The sequence below is a fragment of the Haemaphysalis longicornis genome, unplaced genomic scaffold (assembly GCF_048455015.1).
Source record: "Haemaphysalis longicornis isolate Haplotype H1 unplaced genomic scaffold, Haemaphysalis longicornis Haplotype H1 scaffold_29, whole genome shotgun sequence".
In the NCBI taxonomy this organism is placed as follows: domain Eukaryota; kingdom Metazoa; phylum Arthropoda; class Arachnida; order Ixodida; family Ixodidae; genus Haemaphysalis; species Haemaphysalis longicornis.
In genome coordinates this window covers 2,055,502-2,078,202 of record NW_027526331.1, presented here as the reverse complement: position 1 = coordinate 2,078,202, position 22,701 = coordinate 2,055,502, and the positions used below count along the sequence as shown (strand labels likewise).

General features: G+C 44.8%; 1 protein-coding gene across 1 annotated transcript in view; it reads right to left on the bottom strand.

Moving 5' to 3' along the window:
* The window catches only part of LOC144173093 (uncharacterized), a 44,467-nt gene extending 22,930 nt beyond the window's left edge, over positions 1–21,537 (bottom strand). The window contains exons 1-5 of the mRNA XM_077701606.1: positions 21,429–21,537; positions 12,832–12,951; positions 11,046–11,222; positions 4,252–4,419; positions 2,809–2,877 (exon numbers count right to left, since the gene is read on the bottom strand). Coding sequence (XP_077557732.1) covers positions 2,809–2,877; positions 4,252–4,419; positions 11,046–11,222; positions 12,832–12,876 — 459 coding nt within the window. The 5' untranslated portion in view covers positions 12,877–12,951; positions 21,429–21,537. The remainder of the gene's footprint in view (positions 1–2,808; positions 2,878–4,251; positions 4,420–11,045; positions 11,223–12,831; positions 12,952–21,428) is intronic.
* Between the last annotated feature and the right edge of the window lie 1,164 nt (positions 21,538–22,701).

Here is a 22,701-nt window from a genome sequence, read left to right as displayed (position 1 = left end):
AAATTTTCGCATTTTTGGTGCGCGTTATACGCGTGAAATACGGTATGCTTACTTTCATTAGTGCGCGGAATAAAAAAATGTCTACGCTAATGTTCAGCCCAGTATAAATTCATTGAAAACAGCTGGATGCCATCACATTGCATGTCAAACATAAGCAACATGAGCCTGAGCGCAGTACCGAACTCTGAAAGGGGAAGAGGGATGAGAGACAGAGTGACAGGAAGAGAATAATGTTGAATTTCAATGGCAGATCTGAAGCACTTTCAGAGCAATGTTTTTGCTCCATTTGGAGTAAACATGTTGCAATGGCAGGTCTAGAGCAACTGAATCCTTTTACAGTGGCAGATCGAGAGTGCCGTTTTAGCCAAGGCTCAGTAGCTTAGCTCATTCGTTACCGTGGGATATTCGAGATTTTTAGGGGTGCAAGAAAACTTTTTTTCTGCTAAATAAATTGCTTAGGCACTAATTGCAGGAACACAAAATGCAGATGATCTAATCCCCTTTCCAATGACACCAGTTTTCTAAATGTTTTCATACTTCATAGTCTCGACAAGAAAGATAATCAATTTTCGTCAAGTTGTCGCAAAAAAAATGGTAAAAAAGGAGTTGTGTATATAAACCACCGATAGCAGAAAAAATTTCGAATATAAATTTTGTAGGAAAACATTTCAAAAACACGTCCTAGAGAAAATGTTGACTTGCGCGGAACAGTTTGTCGATATTAAAAAATGTTAGCACGCGTGGTGCCCGTGCCATGCAGTGAAGCCGAACCTCCAGTTCAGAATGTGAAATTTTGGGTGGTTCCCTGGAAGAAACCTCGTGGTTTGACATTATCAGGGGCACCAATCTGTCCCCATGTGACATAGAACGTCTTGTCAATGACTGACTTTGCTTTTACGGTCAGAACAGTATACAGTATTCGTGACAAGCACACGATGTGGAAAAACATGTGTGAAGTTGAAAACGAAACTCGGTGGTTTATGCTCGCTGATGTTCACTGTCAGTTATCTCTCAAAACACAATCTTGCGGTTTATTATCATTTACTGACTGGCTATTGTAGGCCTGCTTGCAGGAATGAGGTGCGATGCGCTAGAATCGTGCCCTGCAAACTTAGGCCGACTAGCTGTTGTGCGAGGAAAGATGAGCACTACGAGCCTCCTGCAGTGCACGCCAACTAACACTTTTGAAATAAAACATAACTGTTATAGACTCCATCTGAATAGAGAGCTCAACTAAGGAGCAACACTAGACCTCCGGAGATACCCTCTTATGGAAACGAAACTGGCAGGCAAACAGCTGGTGGTGTGTAAGGGCCAGTTCGAAGCGCTCTCCTCGTCAGGACTGATATCTGGCGACTGGGTGGTATCTTTTGTAGCGTAAGCTACACTGGCCGCGGTTGAGCAGCTTCGCGTGGGCTGTGAAGGGCCATACTATAGTGCCTAGAATATATAGTGCCTAGAATATAGTGCCAGTATATTCTAGGTACTATAGGCGTACTGCGCAAGCGCGAAGAGCATGAGATTAGATTGGATTGGATTTAAATTCGGTTGGATTAGATTGGCTTTGATTAAATTGGATTTGGGTTGGATTTGATTGAATTCGATTGGGTTAGATTAAATTGTATTGTATTAAAAATCCAATCTACTTGTAGTACGGCTGTGTAGAGAATTGGGGTTCCACATTTGCCAGTCTGCTCATTCCAGAGGAGGGACGTCATAGCCGCGGCAGACGCACTGGCGCCGGCGCATGCCGAGCTGCCGGCTCCGTTGCGCAGTAGCCAAATATGTCACTGCGCCGGAGCCGCTTGATAGCCGTCTCGCTTGACTCCTGGAGAACCGTGCTGCTCATGCGCGAGGAGCAGTGACTGGACTGAACTGGAGTGGATTGGATCGGATTGGATTGGAAATCATTTTAGCATCAGTAAGCGTGATCATCAGCTAATCCTAGACAACCAGGAAACCTGTGGACCTTAGCTCATGCTACGTATATCCTGGCATAGCCGAGCTAAGCCACTGCTAATTTTTGAGTTTCATCGGAAGTTCTTATTGCAGAAATCAGGTTAGGGTGGGGTAACATCAGGAGCGACATGCTTTTTTGGAGAATCAGTAGCGGGCGCTCAAGGCGCCATGCCAGGTGGGCTTGATGTTGGGTAACTGCGTAGTAGCGCCAAATATGAATTTTAGGATTCAGAAACGAAACGGAATTTATTGCAAATTGCGAATGGTCTTGTGGTAAGTAGAACTACAACACAACTAGGAACAACGTGCGCAAAAGCAATAAAACTGCCGAAACTCATAAAGTAGCTTTGCAAACAGACACTGCTTGATATTTTCAGCCGATTTCATTGGTTATTACTGTCACAGTGCAAACCTGACGACGGAAATTCATCTGATTCACCGTCTGTGCCCTGATAATAAAAACCAAACGCCGACTCAGAGTAATTACGAGTGGAACGCATCCTTCTCTGGTAGCAGTGACGCGCGATGACCACGCCCCTTTTTCACACCCAGGTGATGCAAACTCGTGTCAAAAATCACGCTTTTGTTGCAAAAATGAAAACACAACAGATTTTGAAAGGAACTTTTCCGAGCTAACCACAAATACCCTTACTTGTTCCAGAAAAGCTTGGAACGCTATGAAAAGGGGCGCCCAAGGCATCCTTCAAATTGAACGATTTTGAATTGGCATGGTAACGAAAGAGTTATACACTGAGCCACCAGAGCAGGAGGCTCAAGGGCTTTTTGAATATTTGAATTTGAGAGTTTCAATGCATGCAATGATTAAGTTGTGCTGAGGACAAAACTAACCTGCTGGCGTGACGGACTTTGTGGAGTGGTAGGGAGAGCTTCAATTCCTTCCAAGACATGCTTCCAGAACTGCATGGTGTGAAAATTGAAAAAAAACTTCACTTTTTGACTGTTGACATCCACACCCTGCACATACCGTGGTGGCTCACAGGAGCAGCGATTTTCACACTCCCAAAACTCTACTAGTGTGGGAATCCCCAAGCAATGCAACATTTTTATTCCTCTGCAGCCAGTGTAGAAGAGGTTCAACTGTCAATACTTCAGTACTGGCATTTTTTTTTCATGCAGAACCAGTGCTGAATGATACCCAAACAAAACTTATGGTTTGTCATAGCTCATAGCAAAGTATGAGCTAAGGGCTTTCCATACCGAGTACATGAAAGGACAGTCCCTCGAATTGTTCAACTTAAAACTGTTGCATAGCTTTCTTGTGACAGAGGGGCATTTCAATACACTTACAAATATTATCGAAGGAGTACTACATGACCTATGGCACATGTCACGTCACACCGTTGGTGTCACAGGGGGATCGTGGTGACAGGTCTCCTGTAGCCATGCTTACCAGGTGGGAAAATGTTTGATAAACATCGCCTTCGCCTGTGGATGGGAAGCAGTTCTGTAAAGATAATCACCTCCATGATGACATCCCCACCAACCTCCGCTTTTGTCACACACGACAATCCACACACTGTGTTCATGGCAGTATTGCAAAGCCATTTCCCAGCCCCATTCCCCCCCCCGCCCCACCCCCCGATTTGGAATACGGTGACAGTTAATTTTGTGAATCCTCGCGAAAGTTTGGCCTTGAGGAAACTGCAGCAATGGACCCTTTGCCGCTAGCAGAGCAGTCAAATTATAATTCAAACTGGGGGGGGGGGTTATCACCTGGGCTATGAGGTGCGCCGTAGTGGAGGGCTCCGGATAAATTTTGACCACCTGGGGATCTTCACATGCACCGAAATCTCAACACAACTGTTTTCGCTTTTCGCCAGAAGAAAATCCACCGCTGCTGGGATTATACCTGCATCCTTAGGTTCAGCTGCACAAGGCCTTAGCCACTGAGTAACCACGGCCGGGAACCGAACCCACGTCCTCGTGTTCAGTAGCACAACGCCTTAGCCACTGAGCCACCGCGGCGGGTTTTCAAGATACCAAAAAGCCTTTCGCAAAACTACTGACCGTCTTGCCCAAGGGGGAGCTTCCCACTACCGGGGAAAGGGGGGGGGACCATATTTGCAGGTTGAACAGGCTCAGTAACCACCATTGACACAATTATTCCACACAAAAGAAGACAGAAGAAAAACCCTTTTGCAGCAACATGGCCACATAGATCCAGTGGCACAGTTTGGCTGAAATGGTCAATTTCTGTCTTAGCCGTACATTTTTAGCAGGTGAAATGGCACGGCAGTAAACTAGCAGGCCTAAGCTTCAGGCCATTCTCACCTCCCGCAGTCGCTTTTTACTAAGCCGCTGGCCCTCACGGGTAGACTTGGCAATGGGGGAGGCATGCAAGGCAGCATTCTCGAGGCGCTCCACTGGATGCTTGTCCGGGAGGCGGCCAGGCACTGGCGACACGCATGCCGGACTTTTCCCATTTGAGAGTGCCCCAGGCTGCAATAGGACAAAACCGTTCAGTTGAAGAAAAAACAAAGAAAAACTCAGCCTTTTTTCCTGTGCAGTATTCTGCTCTTGTTCTCCCACCAAGAATGGGGGAATTTTCCTAGCACAGATTGTCACTACTTGACACACGACACTGCCTTGAGAACACAGATTCGACACATATGATTGACTGCAAATACCAAGCACACATGTTCATAACATCCAGATCATCTCAAAGAGTTCCGTGTAACCCAAAACAACTTCACAACCATGGATGTGCCAAGAAAAACTTCTAGCATTGAAAAAATAAAAGTGAAAAAAATGATGTGGAAAGAATCGAAAAAGTTTCGGCTCCCACTGTCGACTTTTAACTCAATTGTAGAACCCAATTAAAGTGGACTTTGTACGCCGGTACGTGAGCCACTTCGGCAATGAGGACAGCCACAAGGCGATCTAATAATTGTAGAAGCGCAATGTCATTCCTGGAAGAAGTGCCAAACTTGTATCAAAGATGTTTTTAAACCTTGAAAACGCAAAGTAAATTTATTTTGTGTTTGAATTATGGCTTTATGTCTTCATAATTTTTAACAGCACCTTTTCGTGGTACCGACGGCACACGTTCACGTTCTATGTTTCCGGGTTCATACATTTTTTCTGCAGTCCCGTGAAAAATGAATAAGCGGTGTTATATGGTTGGTTTTCTAACATAGCCACAGTGATTTGCAAAAATACAAAAAACCTATGTGTGGCAAGGCCACCGTTTTGTGTTGCCATAAAGATCTCACAGAAAGGAAATCAGAAAACGTTTCATGAACGGTATCGCGCACCACCCCAAATGCCTTTGCACACCCCGAGAGGTCCACAGAACCTAAATGAAGAATCACTGGTTGGTGAAATGCTCTTGTAGAAGAGTACTACCCTTAAACTCTGGGAACCTGTAAGAAAGCAGCCACTACACAGCCCTACCTTCCCAGCTCCCCACACCTTATTCGACTGCTGGGAGATTAACTGCTTAAATGTTATTACCACTGCTACGGACCCCATTGAGATAACATTTTTTGTTTTCAGTTTTGTTGCCAACTGCCTCAAAAGTAAGTACGTTCAAACTCCTTTTTGAAGCCTTCTCTATGCCATTGAAGTTCTTGAGAAGAATTTAGGAGAACATTTGAAATTTTGAATAGCATCTACTCGATTCGATGCTGCACTGGATTGTCAATTATTTGCTTTGCTATGGGAAAGTTCAGATATTCACGCCAAGTGACATGAAGATCCCAAAAACCTTAACTTTAGCTCAGCCACTAGGTTCCCCTTTACCCCAGACACAGCACAGCCACACAGCCAAGGGCTTCAATGGGTCCAACGCCGATGTGCTAGGGTCTTTGGTGTTGCAAAAAGACAAACTGCCTACGAGTATAGGCACCCCTACGAGTATAGGGCTTGGGACCATGGTGGCACTACTCACTAAAGACCTCTATCACTCAAGGTACCCCTTCCAGGGAGATGGGTCTAGAGAGATTCCGTACAGTTAAGTAAACGAAGCACAAGCACTTTTTTCACCAATACACTTGAAACCATTTTCGTTCGCCTATTCCTATTCCCTGTTCACACCCGTCTGAGCTGCCTTTTACAAATGGAAAATTACAAGACCCAAGGCATGACCGCAAGCATAACAAGACAGGGACACAATTTAGGAACTCAGGACTACTCATGGACCTAGTGTGACACCAGTGCCTTATTGTGTTCAATACCAACTATCCCAACTTCCTGCTTCAAAGGGACACTGAAGTGAATTTGTCAAACTTCTGTTTGTGTATGCTGGCGTTGACCGGCTCAAACGAACATATTTTCAAGATTTATCCAGTCACTAAAGCAGTGCAATTCATTGAGCCTGAAAGAAGAAAAAATACGATGTTATGTCTGTGGTAACCACGACAGTTACAGCAGTGACGCAAAGAGAAGGTAACTTTTTTGCGATGGGACTGGACGATGGACAATGTCCAAGCATTTAAAGTTCGTGCACATGCACTTGTGTTTGTGTCAATGTTATTTTCTATCCAGGAAAATCTTCACTACTCTTGGAAACAAGCATACGTGTCTGAATGTAGTTCCTGTGATTTTGTGCAAAGTTCCCGACATCAGTTTTTGGAGTCGGTTCCCTGTAACGACATGTTCGGCATCCAATGTTATCGGCTGCAGAATGAGCTCGATAAGACTCTCAGGATTGCTAAGGGCGACCAAGTATAGCACTATTTCACGCCAAAGGACAGCTGAGGCAGCCATAGTGGCTGAATGAAGCCTTTTGCACCATCGAAGAAGCTCAACTGGGAGGAGTTCCTGTCACACTTTCAGAGCTCAACTGGCTCCCCTATGTAGTACGCACCAAGTCATAAAAGGCGTCCCCTATGTAGTACGCACCAAGTCATAAAAGGCGCTTTGACACAAAGCCAAAAGTCAGACCATGTTGGCAAAAATAACCCCATTTGGGATTCGAACCCACACAGTGAGATGTTAGTCACGTAGTGCTTTATACAGTTTAGCTATAGGAACCTACAAGTCCATTCAGAAATGAGTACACTATGCTGGTGCCTATTCTGTGCTGTCATACATTGGTGTTTGTTAGCTTGCAGCCCTACGAGCTGCTACTCTGACATTTTTTGAATAATGCTTGCGCAGTGAGCTTCCCCCTAGCCCGCACAAATATCTAATGCCCAGCGACTGCGTCCCTTCAGGCAGAAAAAGTGATTACAAATGTCTGGTCGTGCTACAGACCGATCTGGTAGTTCCTCCAAAGAAAGTTCTTCTCGTAACTTATTTATGCTATACGATGAAAGCTTCGATTTATTTTGATTCCGTGTTACCCAGATTCCCTTCACTTATTTCTCTTCTGCCTTAGACTGGCCTTAGATTTTCTGCAAGCATACGAGTCACACATAATGCAGCTTACAACTCCTGTGGAGAGAGAGAGAGACTAAACATTTTAATTGTTTCTTATTAAAGAGTCCTTAGGGTGGCCTCCTCATTCCAGGAGTCCATTGGCACGGGCCGCGTCTTCTGCCCTCTCTACCAACTTGCGCTGGACGTCGAGGGAAGAGCTGGCCAAGGCGCTCTCCCAAAGCTCATAGGTGTGGAAGGGATTGGGCGGGTCAAGTGGGCTTTGTGTACAGCCGCCGACCATGTGAAAAAGTGTTCCAAACTCCCCGCAGAAGCGGCACAAACGGGAATACAGGGTGGGGGCTATGTGGTGGTTTCTGCTAGGGTGGGGGTAAGTATTAGTTTGCAGGGCACGAAGTATTCTATCGTGACCCTTGGGTAGTTGTTTGTGCGGTAGGGCGTACGTTTGTCTTTGGAGCCGATAGTGCGTTGTAATCTCATGAAACGAGACTAGAGGAAGCGGACGCAGATCTTCTTCTTCAGGTGCTCGGCCGGTCAATTCTCGAGCTGTGAGATGGGCAATCTCGTTCCCTGAGAGTCCAATGTGCGCAGGCGCCCAGATTATCTTGGCGGGTCTTCTTAGTGGCTTCTGTTGAAGTATTTTAAGTGCAATTTTGTGTATTCTCCCGCTGGAAAAGTTGCGACAAGCCTGTTGAGAGTCAGTAATTACGGTCTCAACCTGAGTTTGGGTAAGCGCTAAGGCAATGCAAAGGCAGCGAAACGTCATAAGCCAACATATGCGTGACATATGTGCCAGTGTGGAGTTATTTTAATAAAGCCACATTCTTCTGGGCAAAAATCTTGTTGGGGCTCAGTCTTCACTGGCAATCGAATGGCGATGACCCGCCAATGGCTGGCCTGCTGATTTTCTTGGCACTGTGGTCAGCGAGTAACGCAGTCGGTACAGTCAAGCCAATCTAAAAAGTGTTTGTCAGAGGCTATGCCATAGGAAATTGGAAAGGAGAATGCAAAAAGGAGAGCAGAACTTTAAAAATGATTTTTCTCCCCAGCCACCCCACACGCGCCCCAACGTATTCCCCTCTCCATTCGTCAACGCATCCACGTCCCTCCCATCCCCAAGCATATGCACCCCTTCTACAACCGAGGCTGCCGCAACGCCCGCGTCCGATTCCTCGAAAAACGCTATGGCACGAATCCCAACACCCGCTATACCGACATAGCCCAGTCCTCTACCCGCCACAGCACCACCATCGCAGTCCTCACCAACGAGGGCTGCCTCACCCCCGCGGCCTCCTACCGCCACATCCCCACGCTCACTGCCGAGTCCCTCGTCATCGCCCACGCGCCCTGACCCACTGCCACCAGCTCTACCTGACCATAATCACCGACTCGCAGCAAGCCTGCTGCCTCTGCCAAACCGGCCTCGCCACGCCAGTAGCCGTTCACCTCCTTCAACGCCTCCCTGAAGACATTGACCTCTCCATTGTCTGGACTCCCGGCCACTCCCGCCTGACAGGGAATGAGGCGGCCCACGTCGCAGCCCATGCACTCATTACCCGGGCACTTCCCTCGCCTCGCCTCGACCAAGCAACTCCCCCACCCCCCAACCAAGCAGCCCTGACAACTCTCGACCCCACGCACAACTCCATCCTCTCCTACCACACTGACTCCCGACGGCGATACCCGTCCCCACCCTTCCCTCACCGCCCAACAGGCCTACATCCTCCGCCGACTACAGACCGAAACCTACTTTAACCACACCATCCTATCCCACATTTCCCCTTCTCTCTTTCCACCCGACTGCCCACATTGTCACATCTCTCTCAACACCTACCACCTCGTCTTCTCCTGCCCCAAACACCCACATCCCCACCCCTCCCCTTACCCTGAGCAGTGGGAGTGTGAGCTGACCAGCTCCGCACCGGAGCGCCAGGTCGCCCTGGTGCGGCGCGCACTAGAGGCAGCCCGGACAAGAGGCTTCCTGGACTTAGGAGGCTAACCCCACCCTTCTGCCCCTTCCCTTTGGCTCAATAAACGTTTTGCCTCCACCACTAAATAAATTAACGCAAATGCATTCAGAGTGGTCGAAACATGGCCTAGGAGCTACAGACTAATCTGCAAAAGAAATCTCACAATGTTTACAAATCACGTTAGTGTCCTTTTCACTGTCCAACAAAACTGAAATCAGTGAAACTGAAACATCCTACTAAAACTGAAACATATGAAACACATGAACATCAGTGTCAACAGTAAAAGAGGGACGGAGGTAAAATATTAAATAATTCATTTTAACCGTAACGAAAAAACGGGAGATGGTTGGAACATCTCAAGAATATGAAGGCATAAGCCTAGTTAGACCTCCTGTTGATCTGCTGCTGAACTTCCTGTTTGAACTTTCCGGCCGCGCCCGTCACCACTCGACCAGCCCCCTGGACAGCCCCCTTCGAAGCTCGCTTTACTAGTTCGTCATTGCTAGAAGCCTCCTTTTCGCCCCTTGTATGTACGTTCCCTCTCAAGCCACCTCATATTGCCCGTGCCGCCGCAACATGAGTTGGTTTCGATTTCCCAGCACACGTTCCAAATTTCTGTACGATTATGGGTAGTACTTCGCCACAATTTTCCGTACCTCATGCTTTTCATTAAACACATTGTCTAAGGCTTTGCCTCAAAAGTGTCGCTTAATGCCTTTACTTGAGCAATGAGACTTTCTTCTTGTGCATGTTAGTGATTTCACAGCTGAATTACCTGTGGGAAAGATTCTTCTCAACAATACAGAACATGTCGCCGCTGGGTCGAACAAGCTAAAAGCGTGTAAAATACCATGATATGCCATGTTCTGGCACTAAGTCATCACACAAAGTCATACGCTTTCTCCAAGTTGAAAAATACTCAGGCAGTGCTCCTTAAGCATGAACACAGGACTTGAAAGAAGCAAAGCTGCCACGTTCAAGAAGCTGTCAGTAAATTGCCTGAAATTTTTTATTGTTAGTATTACGCTAGCTGCCTACTGACAGTTTCCCTCAGCTGATAAGCCTGACTGGCCCCTAGCTGCTGGCTAAAACTTTCTTCTGCATATTGTATGATTAGAGTTACGATTTCTTGTTTCAATGATTTAGGAAGATTCCAAGCTTCCCATTCTTTGCTGAAAGTACTGCTTCATGTCTGCCTTTGGGAACATGTTTCAATATTTGAAATGTTATATTGCCGACCTTAGGGGGTGCTTTTTCACAAGTCGACAGCGCCACATTTAGCTTGTACTAATTTGCGAATGGGCATTTTGTGAAAACGCCACTTGTCGCAACCACTGTTAAGAGGAGGCGGCTATGGCTGAAGCTGCGGCAGCAGCCGACAAGAGTAACATTAAAGCTCGACAGCAAGTTCAAAAGCGGATCGACACAAGGTCTTTTGCCTTCACATTCTCAGAGAGTTCAAGCCCCTCGTCATTTTTTCTAAGTACGCCTTCAATAAACTGCGCAATTAGGCGGATTTGCTGGTAAAAGAGGTTGCTTTGTTGGCTAAGATCCCACGATTAAAGACCAGTGAAATCTGTTTAACTTCCTCAACACAAGGTTGGACAAGTGTTTGAAATTTGTTTCTGTATTGGCCTCCAAGACACCAACAGCCACGATTTGTGGTTTTACCCCTCATGGTTCAACACAATTTAAAGGCTGTTGGTGCGCCAAATTATCACTCACCGCCACCAAGACAGCTCAAGGTGCCCTGTGCCGGGTCAAAGTGGTTCTCACCTGATGATGAAGTCGCTGTTCATCGGAGAGTGGCTGGCCCTTGGGCTGGAGCGGCTTGCCAGCAGGGGAATTCGGCGTGGGCGAACTGACCAGGCGCCCCACTGGAAGCACTTGATGGAGGCTGGTTGGGATGCGCGACACACATGCCACGCCTGCCCCACCTGAGGTGGCTCCAGGCTGCAATGGGACAAAACTATTCAGTCGTACAGAAAGAAGGATGACAACTGGGTGTATTCCCTCTGCGTCACTCAGCTCTTGTGCTCCCACCAAAACTGCATTTTCCTACGATAGACAGCACCTGAGAAGACCCGCGTTCACAACATCTGGTTCATCCCAATTCCTGGCAACATATGACAGTAGGCTTCAACATTTAGCACACTAGCGACCACGCGTGTGTCTGGAAGAACTGGGGGGGGGGGGGCAAACAATGAAAACGGTGATCAGTTTGATCCTACAGCTACAGTTGACCATACACCAATTACAGTGCTGTCTTCCAATCATTGCTGCAGTGTTGTGCAAAACACTAAACAGGCTATCAGGTAAGGCCACCGTTCTGTGCTGCAAGTTGTGGACAAAAATTGAGGGGAAAAATATTGCTACAAGCACTCCCAAAACAGCAAACCTTTTAAGAAAACAGTCACTCCAAAGCATTACTTTGTCAGCTCCCCTACACCTGCTTCGCAAGCTGAGACATTTCTTAACTGCATGAATCTCGTGATCAGTGGCCACCCACCATTAAGAGACGACACTTTTGTCAGGTTCATTCCCACACACTGCTTCAGCAGAAAAATGAGTGCCCTTTATTTCAACTTCATGCTGTTGCATTTATTCGAAAGATTTTAGAAAAATATCAAATCTGAATGGAAGCTATTTGATTTGACGGCTGGATTGAGTACACAATTATTTTACTATAAAAAAGTTTAGAACTTTTACATAGGTCTAGTGGGAAAACATGCTAAAAAGCAAGCTATGACAAAATGCACCAGGAATTCTTGCAGTCATGGAAATGATGCATCTCGCAACTTCTGGTACTTCAATTTTCAACAATGCTACCGCACATCACTGTTGCCCTAGTCATGAGTTTAGACTTCTTTCCCCAAATAAGGCGAAACACAAAGGATCAGAGAGAAACATCCCAGCTAGATTTTTACACACGAAAAAGGAAGACATTTTCCAGCTCTGAATAAATATTGTACAAGGCGTAAAAAGCCTGACATTTTTGCAGTGGAAGAGGCTGTAAGATTTGAAGCAGACATTTAGTCATGTGAAGATAATTGCTATAAGCAATCATTTGGGTTCTTAAAAATAGTATTGTATGACCATAAGGGGTTTACCTATGTAATGCACAACTGAAGTCTGACTGCGGGGATTAACGAGCGGATGCTAAAAGGTGATGAGTGCCAAAATTTGAATTTGTATTCATCGATAACATACTATTAAAGGGAAAAGGTGCGGTCACGAACGTGTTAAAGACAAACACGCAAGAAAGACGCATAAAACAATTTGAGACCTGATTTTCACATGCATGTGGAGTGACAGAGTTTCACACTTCAGCAAAGTCAGATGCAAGTCCACAGGCTCCTTGCAGGCCCAAGCACTTTTGTACGCACACAGAAAGTTGCATACGTACACAGGATGATTCGGTACACTTACTATCAAACAAACTTCCTACCTTCAACCCTCCCTTCCATGAAACAGTTTGCCAGTGCCCAAGTGGCCATCAAAACATTCGTATAACTGGACTACAACCCATGCAGCAGCAACAAAGTGCACAAACTTGCGCTACCTTGGATGCTCTGACTGCAGGCCCTTTCTGTGGTATGTTTGCCATGGCCTCCTCCGCCCGCTTCTTCTCAGCAACCCGGTCCCGCTCCTTGCTGGCAAGCAGCTTGGCCCGGGCGCGCACCTACAGCGGAGGCCAAGGCACAGTTGGCAGCAGGGCCTCAGTACCCAAAGCCAGTGCTACCAGCCAGTGTCCAATGCACAACCAGCTTCCGAGTGGGAACTGCGGGGTGAATCTGGTGGTCAAGTAATCCAGGAATCAATACAAGCCGACACCCAAAGTGCCCACTTGCGCACACCACATGGGCACACAATCTTGGGTTGGAAGCCAGCATTATCCAGACACCCACCCAAGCCTTACGTCTGGGCACACAAGTCCCACACCTAACGTATTGCTGCGGAGAAGGGGTTAACCTGGTCTGTCGACCAAACTCTAGCACCGCTTTGCCGAAACACAATTCACACGGTCTGTCCAGTTTTTGTGAGTTGGAGCTTATATTCCCCTATGTTTCCGTGACGCCTGTCTGCCTATTATGCTACATGTCAAGATCATGGTGATGCAAGTTGGGACGCCTGCTTGCACATGCCACACCACAGATGAGCAGCCAAACTAAGTGTCCTTACTGTTCCCATTGGAGTCCCGGTGACACGACAGGCAATATTGTGCAGGCGGCCCTGGATGATCTATAGCACACAACTGCACGTTCCAATACAGATGCATCCTCAACCAGTTCACTAATTGAGGTTATCACTAATGCTGCAAGCATTTTAAAAAAATGTCAAGCAAACGTGGTTTTTGAAACACAGGTCAGCTCTCCAAACCATACGCCACTGCAGCTTCGAGTTGAAGACGTGCCGTTGAAAACGTGCCGTTGAAAGGGCAACCACACAATGCTCATTCATTTACGTGCTGGACACCTTGTTTCGAATCCGAACGGGATGCACTGCAGCACATTGAGATAGTTCACATGGTTGATGAACTACAGAACAATAATGTTGACAAGCTAACCGTTTGAATGAAACTGTTATGGAGCATAGAATATTTTAACTCCATTGAAAACAAAAAAAACACTCAAGAAACACCCTCAGGTAGAAAAAAGATTAAGCGCACTACAATAACAATGGCAAGAAAACGTAAGCCTCGCAAATTTCATTAAAAATCCAGCTCTTCCTCTTATAAGCCAATGGAGGTTACAAGGCAGAGCTGTGCAATTGCGGTTCCGTTTACCTCTTCGCTCACGAAGCTTGATTTTTAATAGTTACGGGTAGCTGGCGTTTTCGAAACACACTTTTGAAATATTTCAAAACGCGTTCTCAAGGCAACCACTCAATTTATTATACTTCTACATATTCTTAGAAGCTAGTGTGGAGTGACACTTTAGTATATGCTCCAGGATTCAGTCAAGTCAACCGTGCGTGCTTCCATTTCGCAAAACCACTACGTCGTGCGTATAGCACTGCCAATACAAAATATCATGGCGCAACACCAGCAATGCCCAAGGCCTTTGGATTTTAGGGTATGTTCAACGAAATACACGGATTTCATTTCGTAATTAAGGGGGGACACTGGTCTTCAACCAAAAAACTTTATTTTTGCAGTTATGATGGTCAACATTGGGAGGATTGTGTAGTTTTTTATTCTGGTTGTAGTAATAAAATTTGTTTTTGTGTAAAGTGACTATATTCAAGTTTATTTCGATTTTTATAATTGATTTTTTGGCAGCCTTTGTAAAAACACTGCTGGAGGGTGCATCTGAACAAGGTACCAGTGAACTGTGCACAAATCAAGGAGTGCAATAAGACTAGCATCATCACTCTATCTGGTCGATAGCCAAAGTTACGGCCATTTGAAATTTGGGCTTGAAAGGTGGAAACCAGAAAAACCGGTTTTGCCTTCCAGGCCCAACTTCAAACGGTCATAACTTCTGCCACACACCAGATAGAATGATGATGTTAGTCGTATTGCACTCCTTCATTTGTGTACAGTCCACTCGTATCTTGATTGATTGATTGTAGGGTTTAACGCGCCGACGCAACACAGGCGATGAGGCGCGCCGTAGTGGAGGGCTCCGGATTAATTTTGACCACCTGGGGATCTTTAACGTGCGCCGAAATCTCGTACACACGGGCGTTTTTGCTTTTCGCCTCCATCAGAAAAGCGGCCGCCGCGGCCGGGAATCGAACCCGCGACCTCGTGCTCCCACTCGTATCTTGCTCAGTTGCATCCCGCCAGCAATTGTTTAACAAAGGCGGTCACAAAATCAAATAGAATAATCCAAATAAATTTGAATATATTCGTTTTACACAAAAGCAAATTTTGTATCTACAATCAGAATAAAAAGTACTTGTGACCCCCAACTTTTATTATAAAAACTAAAAATAAAGCTTTTATCAAACACTCATGTCCTCCTTAATGCAGTCAAGGTCAACTAGTTCAGTATAGATTACCATGGATTTTTTACACTGTCTATTCTCACTGGAGCCGTGAGAATTACCATAGGAAATTTCACGGCAGTTTCTACAAAAGCCTGCTGGCAGAAAATTGCCTTATTGAAATTGCATCAAGGGCCTTCTTGATCAAAACTTCAATCTCAAAAACGAGGACGTGTAGCAGTGGCTCTGCTGTTTGAAACAGGGTAACAAATAAACGACGAATAAATCAGTACAGTTGCACAAGAAAAGTGCCTTGGACAGAAAAGCTTTATCTTTAGAGAGATAGATTCAGGCAGTTATATAGCACACCACCACGAGCATCTCGACCGGACAGCACCGCTTCTTTCACTGCTGGCAGCTGTTGAACGAGCCAGTCAAGAGCCGGGACAAGTGTCAGCCAACACGAGCTCGCGTGTCGAAGAGAAAAATTCTCAGGTACGAAGACGCTAGAGCCACTAGATGAGTGTCCTAGGTGAGGCCATTCTGGCTGGCATTCAGACGCTCACTTTGTGATGCAGATTTTCTGAAGAAGCAATAAGTATCCGAAAGTGCTGCTTCTACATCACTGCCAAATGCAGCTAGTGCATGCCCAAAGGCTTGTGCACTTTGTGCAACGAACACTCCCTAATATCGAGAAGCGCAGGACTAACATTCTTTTAAGCTTTTTAGGCTCTTCCTTACATAAGGCCCGTCGTTGTAAAAACACAACAGGATGTCTATTAGAAGGTCCTTTACTGCTTTCTTAACAGCATGAGGAGAATGCCTGCTCTTGCTGATCCCAGGTGGAATTATGGCAAATGTTCAACAACTCTTTATCAACGAGCACATCAAGCTGTTGGCAGCGCTGTTCCAGAATTGCTGTCTCGTCGATTTTGATCGTGAGGGAGACCCCGGGTGTATTCAACTCCTGGACTACAATGCCCTTGAAATAACAGCCCAATCAACCAGATACTATGCAAGGAACTTTATTCAACACTAGACGTTTTTTGGCAATCTGCGAGTGAGCGAACATTAGTGGAAAAATAGCAGAAGCTGTATCACCTCATGGAAAATGGCAGTATGCCATCATATTTTGTTTTCATTCCTGGGAGAGACCACCATAAGCGTGCGACTGTTTTGGAACAGACATGGCGCAATTATTCGAATCACCACGCTTTCGGAGCAGCATGGAGCAGAATGACCCTCTTCGCGCAGCTTGGAGCAATTGCCGCAGCAGTTCCACCGCTGAGGTCAAAGTGTAAAGCCAGTTCCCGACAAGCACCTCAAAGCTTCAGCACTTTGCGTGACAGCGGCTTATCCTGGTACATTTTAGCGGATGCATTTCTGTCACTTTTGTCTAATGCATGGTTGGAAAAAAGTGGCTTTATGGTTTTCTTGTATACAAGCTATACAAAAGTCTCCCTCTGGTCGTCGTTGCAGATTTCACAATTTGACACTGGCAAGTTTTAAGTTCACATTTTAATATTGGCAACGAGGCTAACGATTTAGTCTTCATATTCCATCACCAGGTGGTAATAGAATATAAACGCGCAAAGTATGAAAATGTATTTAAACACAAATTTCTGTATGGCCTGGTGCCTTCCTTTGCCAAATAAAGGTTTACAGAAACAACACATTGCAAACACCATATCAAAATCCCACGATCTAATCGGCATTGCTTCGTGTTTAAGATGAAATCACGCGTGGCAAATTACAAAACACTAAAGGTTATAGATTAATTAAGTTCCATAGATATGGAGGAAATAACGACCGTACATTAACCATGACGGTGATATGTTATCCCGGAGGAAACATTTCTGGTCGAAGTCTACTGTAACATGGGGTTGGCGTTAATTAAACTAAAGTAAGAGTTCTTGCGCCGCACCTATGGCACAGTGCCACAGGGCGGGTGTGAATGATCGGTTTATATTTTTTTCGCCTCACTGTTTTTTTTTTTCCTTTTGCGCAGCCAATGACCTCTTTCCTCAACGCGTTCCGATCCATCTAGCGTAGGCTCGGGGGTTAGCTGGCTCAGCTAGCTTCTAAGGCATTTCGCCAAGAAATCCGTAAAATTACGGATTTCTCTAACAGTGCCATGTACGCGCCCTTTCTTATTTGCAGCGTGCTCGCAGCCAACCAGACAGACAAGGAAACATCGGCGAGATACGGAAGTGGGGGCGTTTGCTCTTGCGAACTAATCCAGCGGGCGTGTTAACTCCAGGTATTAACGTACACATTGAAAGAAAGACAAACTTTCAGCGTCGAACTTGCTGAAAGCTGCACGAATTTGACGCATCACTTCTCATCACACACACGTGCAAAAGTCTAGCGGGGCAAAATGATTGTTATGAGCTCAATCTGTTCAAATAAATTATAATATCGTATACCGTGAAAGGTTTGCCAAAATAGATCAGGTTAGTTTAGCTTGATGTGAAAATTAGGCTCTCTTTTGTTCTTTAAAGGACATTTTTTAGTCTTCTCTCTTACTTTTTAATCGTTTCACCACACGGCAGTAATTTTAGCATATCTATCTTTCTTTTTTTGAAAAGTAGCCCCGTTTAGAAATCTGTCTTAGAGAAAACAGCCGAGTGAGAGGTTGCATAAGAAAGTTTTTCTTCAGTGTGCTTGCTACACGGGTGGAAGGTGATTTCAATCTCTGGCTAGGGGGGCCTTCCACGGAGCGAAGCAAATAACATCAGCCTCCGCTGGACAAATAAGCATTTACTCTCTTTCGATATCTATATCTCTCAAAATAAAACAAACCTGCGCTTTCAAGTTACTAATTTATTTATTTATTTAATTTTTATTTATTTATTTATTTATTCATTTATTTATTTATTTATTTATTTATTTATTTATTTATTTATTTATTTATTTATTTATTTATTTATTTATTTATTTATTTATTTATTTATTTATTTATTTATTTATGTACCACTAACAGCCCTCCGCGGTAGGGTATTCAATGGGGGGAGCATTCGCATACATCCAACAAACAAAACATGATTGGGTGCTAACAAAATTACAAATGTAGAAAAACACAAGCACTTTTCAAACACATAACTACAAAGAAAGAAACGGAAAAGCATAAATAACATAATTAGGTCACTTCATTCCTTAACAAGTCTTGAAATCTTGTTATGTTAGCTTCTGTCGCATATGTTTGTGGTAGGCTATTCCATGCCATTATCGTGCGTAAAATGAATGAGTGAGCGAACGCAAATGAATGGAAATGTAATACGAATAACATCGCAAGAGTGGTCGCGCCGTAAAAATGTAACAGCATGTAAGTGAAAAAAGTCCATCGTCGCGAAGGCGCTCATGGTGATACAATTTATGAAAAGATAGGCGCATGTCGGCGGCGAAACGATAATGAAACCAACTCGGCCCGATTTTTTAGGGCAGTGACGCATGCGTATGGTGACTAATCAGAAAACGTAAACTGAACAGCACGGTCTTTCCGGAATTCGATATCCGTATGATGTATTCTTGACTTGGATCCAAGATTACAGGTACATATTCAATTTTAGGGTGGATAAGAGTGCGGTATGCAAATTTTCCCATGTGTGATGGTGCCTGCTTTACAGGTTACGTTTTATTACGCCTATTACGTTTTATTACTACGCCTTATAGTTCCTTTGACCTGGCGATCCCGCAATACTTGAATTCACCTGATGTAGTTCAGCGCAGCCTTGGGCAGCGGCTGAAAAATTGTGACGCATGGGGGTTTCAGTGCTTTTATCGCATAAACAGCTGTAGCTCGGCCATTATTCGTTTTCATTACTTGATTGAAGTGAACTTAAACCACTTAAACCAAGCAGTGGGAAATCCGTGACGCGAACAATAACGCCTTTGGTTGCGGGAAGCATCGCTAAAATTTCAAGTAGCCAGAAGAAGCAGCATCAAGCAATGAAAATGTATGATCTGTATTTTTCAGCGATAATAGCAAAGAACGCACCACGCATCAAACTTCTTGAGCATTTCCGCAAAGTTGGGCTTAACTGCATTTCATTTGTCACACTCAAGCATTACGCATTCCCTCTTTCAAGAGAATTAGTCACCCGAGGGGAGTGAATTGGGATTATCAGAAGAGTTGAACCCCTTTTCTCCGTAGTTCTAAAGGGTCGCGCTGTGCGGTGCCACCCCCGCTCGCGTGTTCAAGTCAAATTGAGCGGGATTGTACTTGTTGGAATCTCTTTCTTAGTGTCTGCAGCCCTGGAATCGAGAACTTCCAAGTCCAAACGGTCAAATGGCCGCGCCCTTACATTTCCAACTGGGTGATGTTTGTGCGTGAGAGAATATAAATTTTTTTCTCTGTTCCCGAGTGAAGGCATGAATTTGCGGCCAAAAATGAAGACAGCGCAATGAATCTAGGGGAAAACGGGAAGTGTTTTGTGCGATTTTTTGAAAGACTCTCGTGTATATATTGCATGTGCTCCACTGGGATTTTTTTTTTTTCACCCTGCATTTCCCTTCACCTATTAAATAATGTGCAGGATGAAACCTTTGAGAACATGTTACCCAGGGACGTCAACATCAACTGTGCATCACAAAACCCGACAAATCGTAAGCGTCCAGTGCTTTCTTGTTACATTGGCATGCATATCCAGACACCGAAAATGTTCCCACAATGTTCCAACTAAGTCTCGCATATCTAGAGCACGGTAGCAGTATTCAATGAAAATACTGAACCATGTAGTAAAATAAATACATAAATACAAATAAGTATGAATAAATAAATAAATAAATAAATAAATAAATAAATAAATAAATAAATAAATAAATAAATAAATAAATAAATAAATAAATAAATAAATAAATAAATAAATAAACGAACTGCAGACCGGTGCGCCGAAAACAAAAAAAGAGTTAAAACGTTTCGCGGTTGATTGTTTGTCGTCCCGAAAATGAAAACCGCAACAGAGTTGAACGGTTTCACGTCAGAAGAAATATCACATAGGCTGAACCTTCAAACCAACACCACCGAATGTTTTGGCCAGTAATACGGCACGCTCTATGCAAGCGCAAGCGAAGCGAAAGAGCTACAGCATTAGCGTGGGAAAAACGTCCTAACACAGTTCTTTGAAAACCAAACAAAGTAAACGAGCCTTACAAACGTAGCAAAAAAAAAAATACGCCAAAACACCGTGCAGTTCCCGATGAAACAAAACCAAATGCCTCTATTCTTTGGTAGCGAAACTGCACAAAATGCAAACACAGCGTTCCCAAAGTCTGAACCAGCTCTGATGCGCTCCGCCGATATCAACACTGCGAGCCCATTAGCGTACGCTGTTGGTCAAAGGGGTCAAAAGACAAATAGGGCACGCGTTCAGGAGAGACGCAGCTCTGGTTAGCCTCTATCTCACAAAGAACCCTAAAAAAATATTTTAAGCGCGCCACAGACCTGCTGACGAACTAACTGCTCGTGGCAGCGCATAGCCTCCTTCCCAACCGCTGGGAAACGCTTACAGACGACGCTCTGTAAACAAACCAAAGAAAAATTAAAGCCATTCCACTCAATGTGAAAGCTGTCGGAAGTGCAGCGCAGTGATTCGCCATAACGTGCTGTAGCGCCGTTCTCCGCTCACTGTTACCACCAAATGCAATTCCAATTTCCCGCCTTCGCAGTGCTCGCGCGCCCACAGCTCTGTTCTCTTTGTGCTTTTCTCCCCGCACGTGCCGCCGTTGCACTGCCACATTTTGCATTTACCATCGCCAAATCCAACCCAACGGGCGTCCTTAACTAAAAAAAAAAAACGCGGGCGCTGCCGGTTAATTACGTATATTTTTCCTCAAATGTACCTATAGCTTTCTTTGCGCTAAACAACGGGAAGATGTATGACCAGCGCCAGCGTTTTACGAGTTTCGAACGCTTATGACTGTATAAACCGCTTGGCTTTCGAAGCCTCTGGAGTGCGCCGCAAACAGCGTTACCCCGGGACGCCGCCTTGGTGCTCTATGTATACTTGGGTCGAGCGAGCGAGCTAGGCCGACAAGGCGAGCGCCTTAAGTGTTCTGCACTTAAAAAGTAAGCGGCATCATGACATTAGGCTTAGGCCTATACTCTCTGAGTTCGAGAGATGATCTGCTGCAAATCGAAGCCCAGCGCAAAACAGAGGTTGGTCGCCTTAGTGCTGAATAATGCAAGTGCGATTCGTTGGGAAACATTGTGAGAATCTCTACCGTTACCTTGAAAGCTCGCGGAAGGCGTCGGGCAGGTCGACTTCGTTCTCGGGTGGCAAGAACGCCAAGACCAAGCGACTTCCAGCTCTCAGAACGCTTTGGGGCACGTGCGCCGGCTCCCGCCTTTTTTTTTTTGTGTGTAGTTGGTAATATTGCATGATGATGATAGTATATATCCCCTTTGTGACTCTCACTGACTACACACTAACCCTTCCACCCAATTTTATATTGTTAGTTATTGTTTTAATTTATACAATTAGGGGTAAAACATCTAAGCAATTACATCCTTTAGGAAGGCAAAAATTTGGGGTGCATCATGTGGCGAAAACCTCAGCCTTGGGATCAGCGCATGACCAAGTGTAGAAGTGAAGTGCAAAGAAACTAAAACAAGCGCGGTCCCGTCATCACTCCACGAGCGCACGCGACTCGCGGCTCTAAAAGGCTCCATGGAGGGTCGTCAGCCCGTCTGATGTTCGAAAAAGCTGTCGGAGTGACTCGCGCTGTGTATATAGGGACCGAAAGCGCATCGACATCGGGTGTACCGCTAGCTTCTGCATCGGCTAATGCGCGGCCATCGCAACTTGGGGAATGGCGGTTATTTAAAGCGAAGATTTAGGGTCCTCAGTGATGCCGTTGTACGTAATATGCGCTGCAGGAACGCCAACTTTTTCTGAAGAGGCTGAATGATAATTGGTGAAGTGATAGAGAAATAAATATGGTTGATCTCTCTTTCATGGTCATTGCCTCTAGGCCGCACTTAACATCGTGCCCAATCTTTGTCGTGAAATTTGCCAAAGTGTTTAAATATTCTCGAAGGTAATCATTTTTCGCTTAAATTGTTTTCCACGAGAACGTTCATGGAACTGAGCAATCTTTTTGAGCCTCCGACCGAATAGGATAACCTGAGCAAAATTTTTACAGCACATTGTAAAGGGCTTGTGTGAATTCACAATTCATGTGTGTAAATTTATGCGTGTATATATATATATATATATATATATATATATATATATATATATATATATATATATATATATATATATATATATATATATATATACTTATATATATATATATATATATATATATATATATATATATATATATATATATATATATAGAGAGAGAGAGAGAGAGAGAGAGAGAGAGAAGACAGAAATAAGAATTGGCAGTCAAGAAGAATTTGGAAAATAACAAAGTGGAGAAAAAATGCCCGCCAGGTGGGATCCGAACCCACGACCTCCAGAATACCGGTCTGGTGCGATAACCACTACGCTAC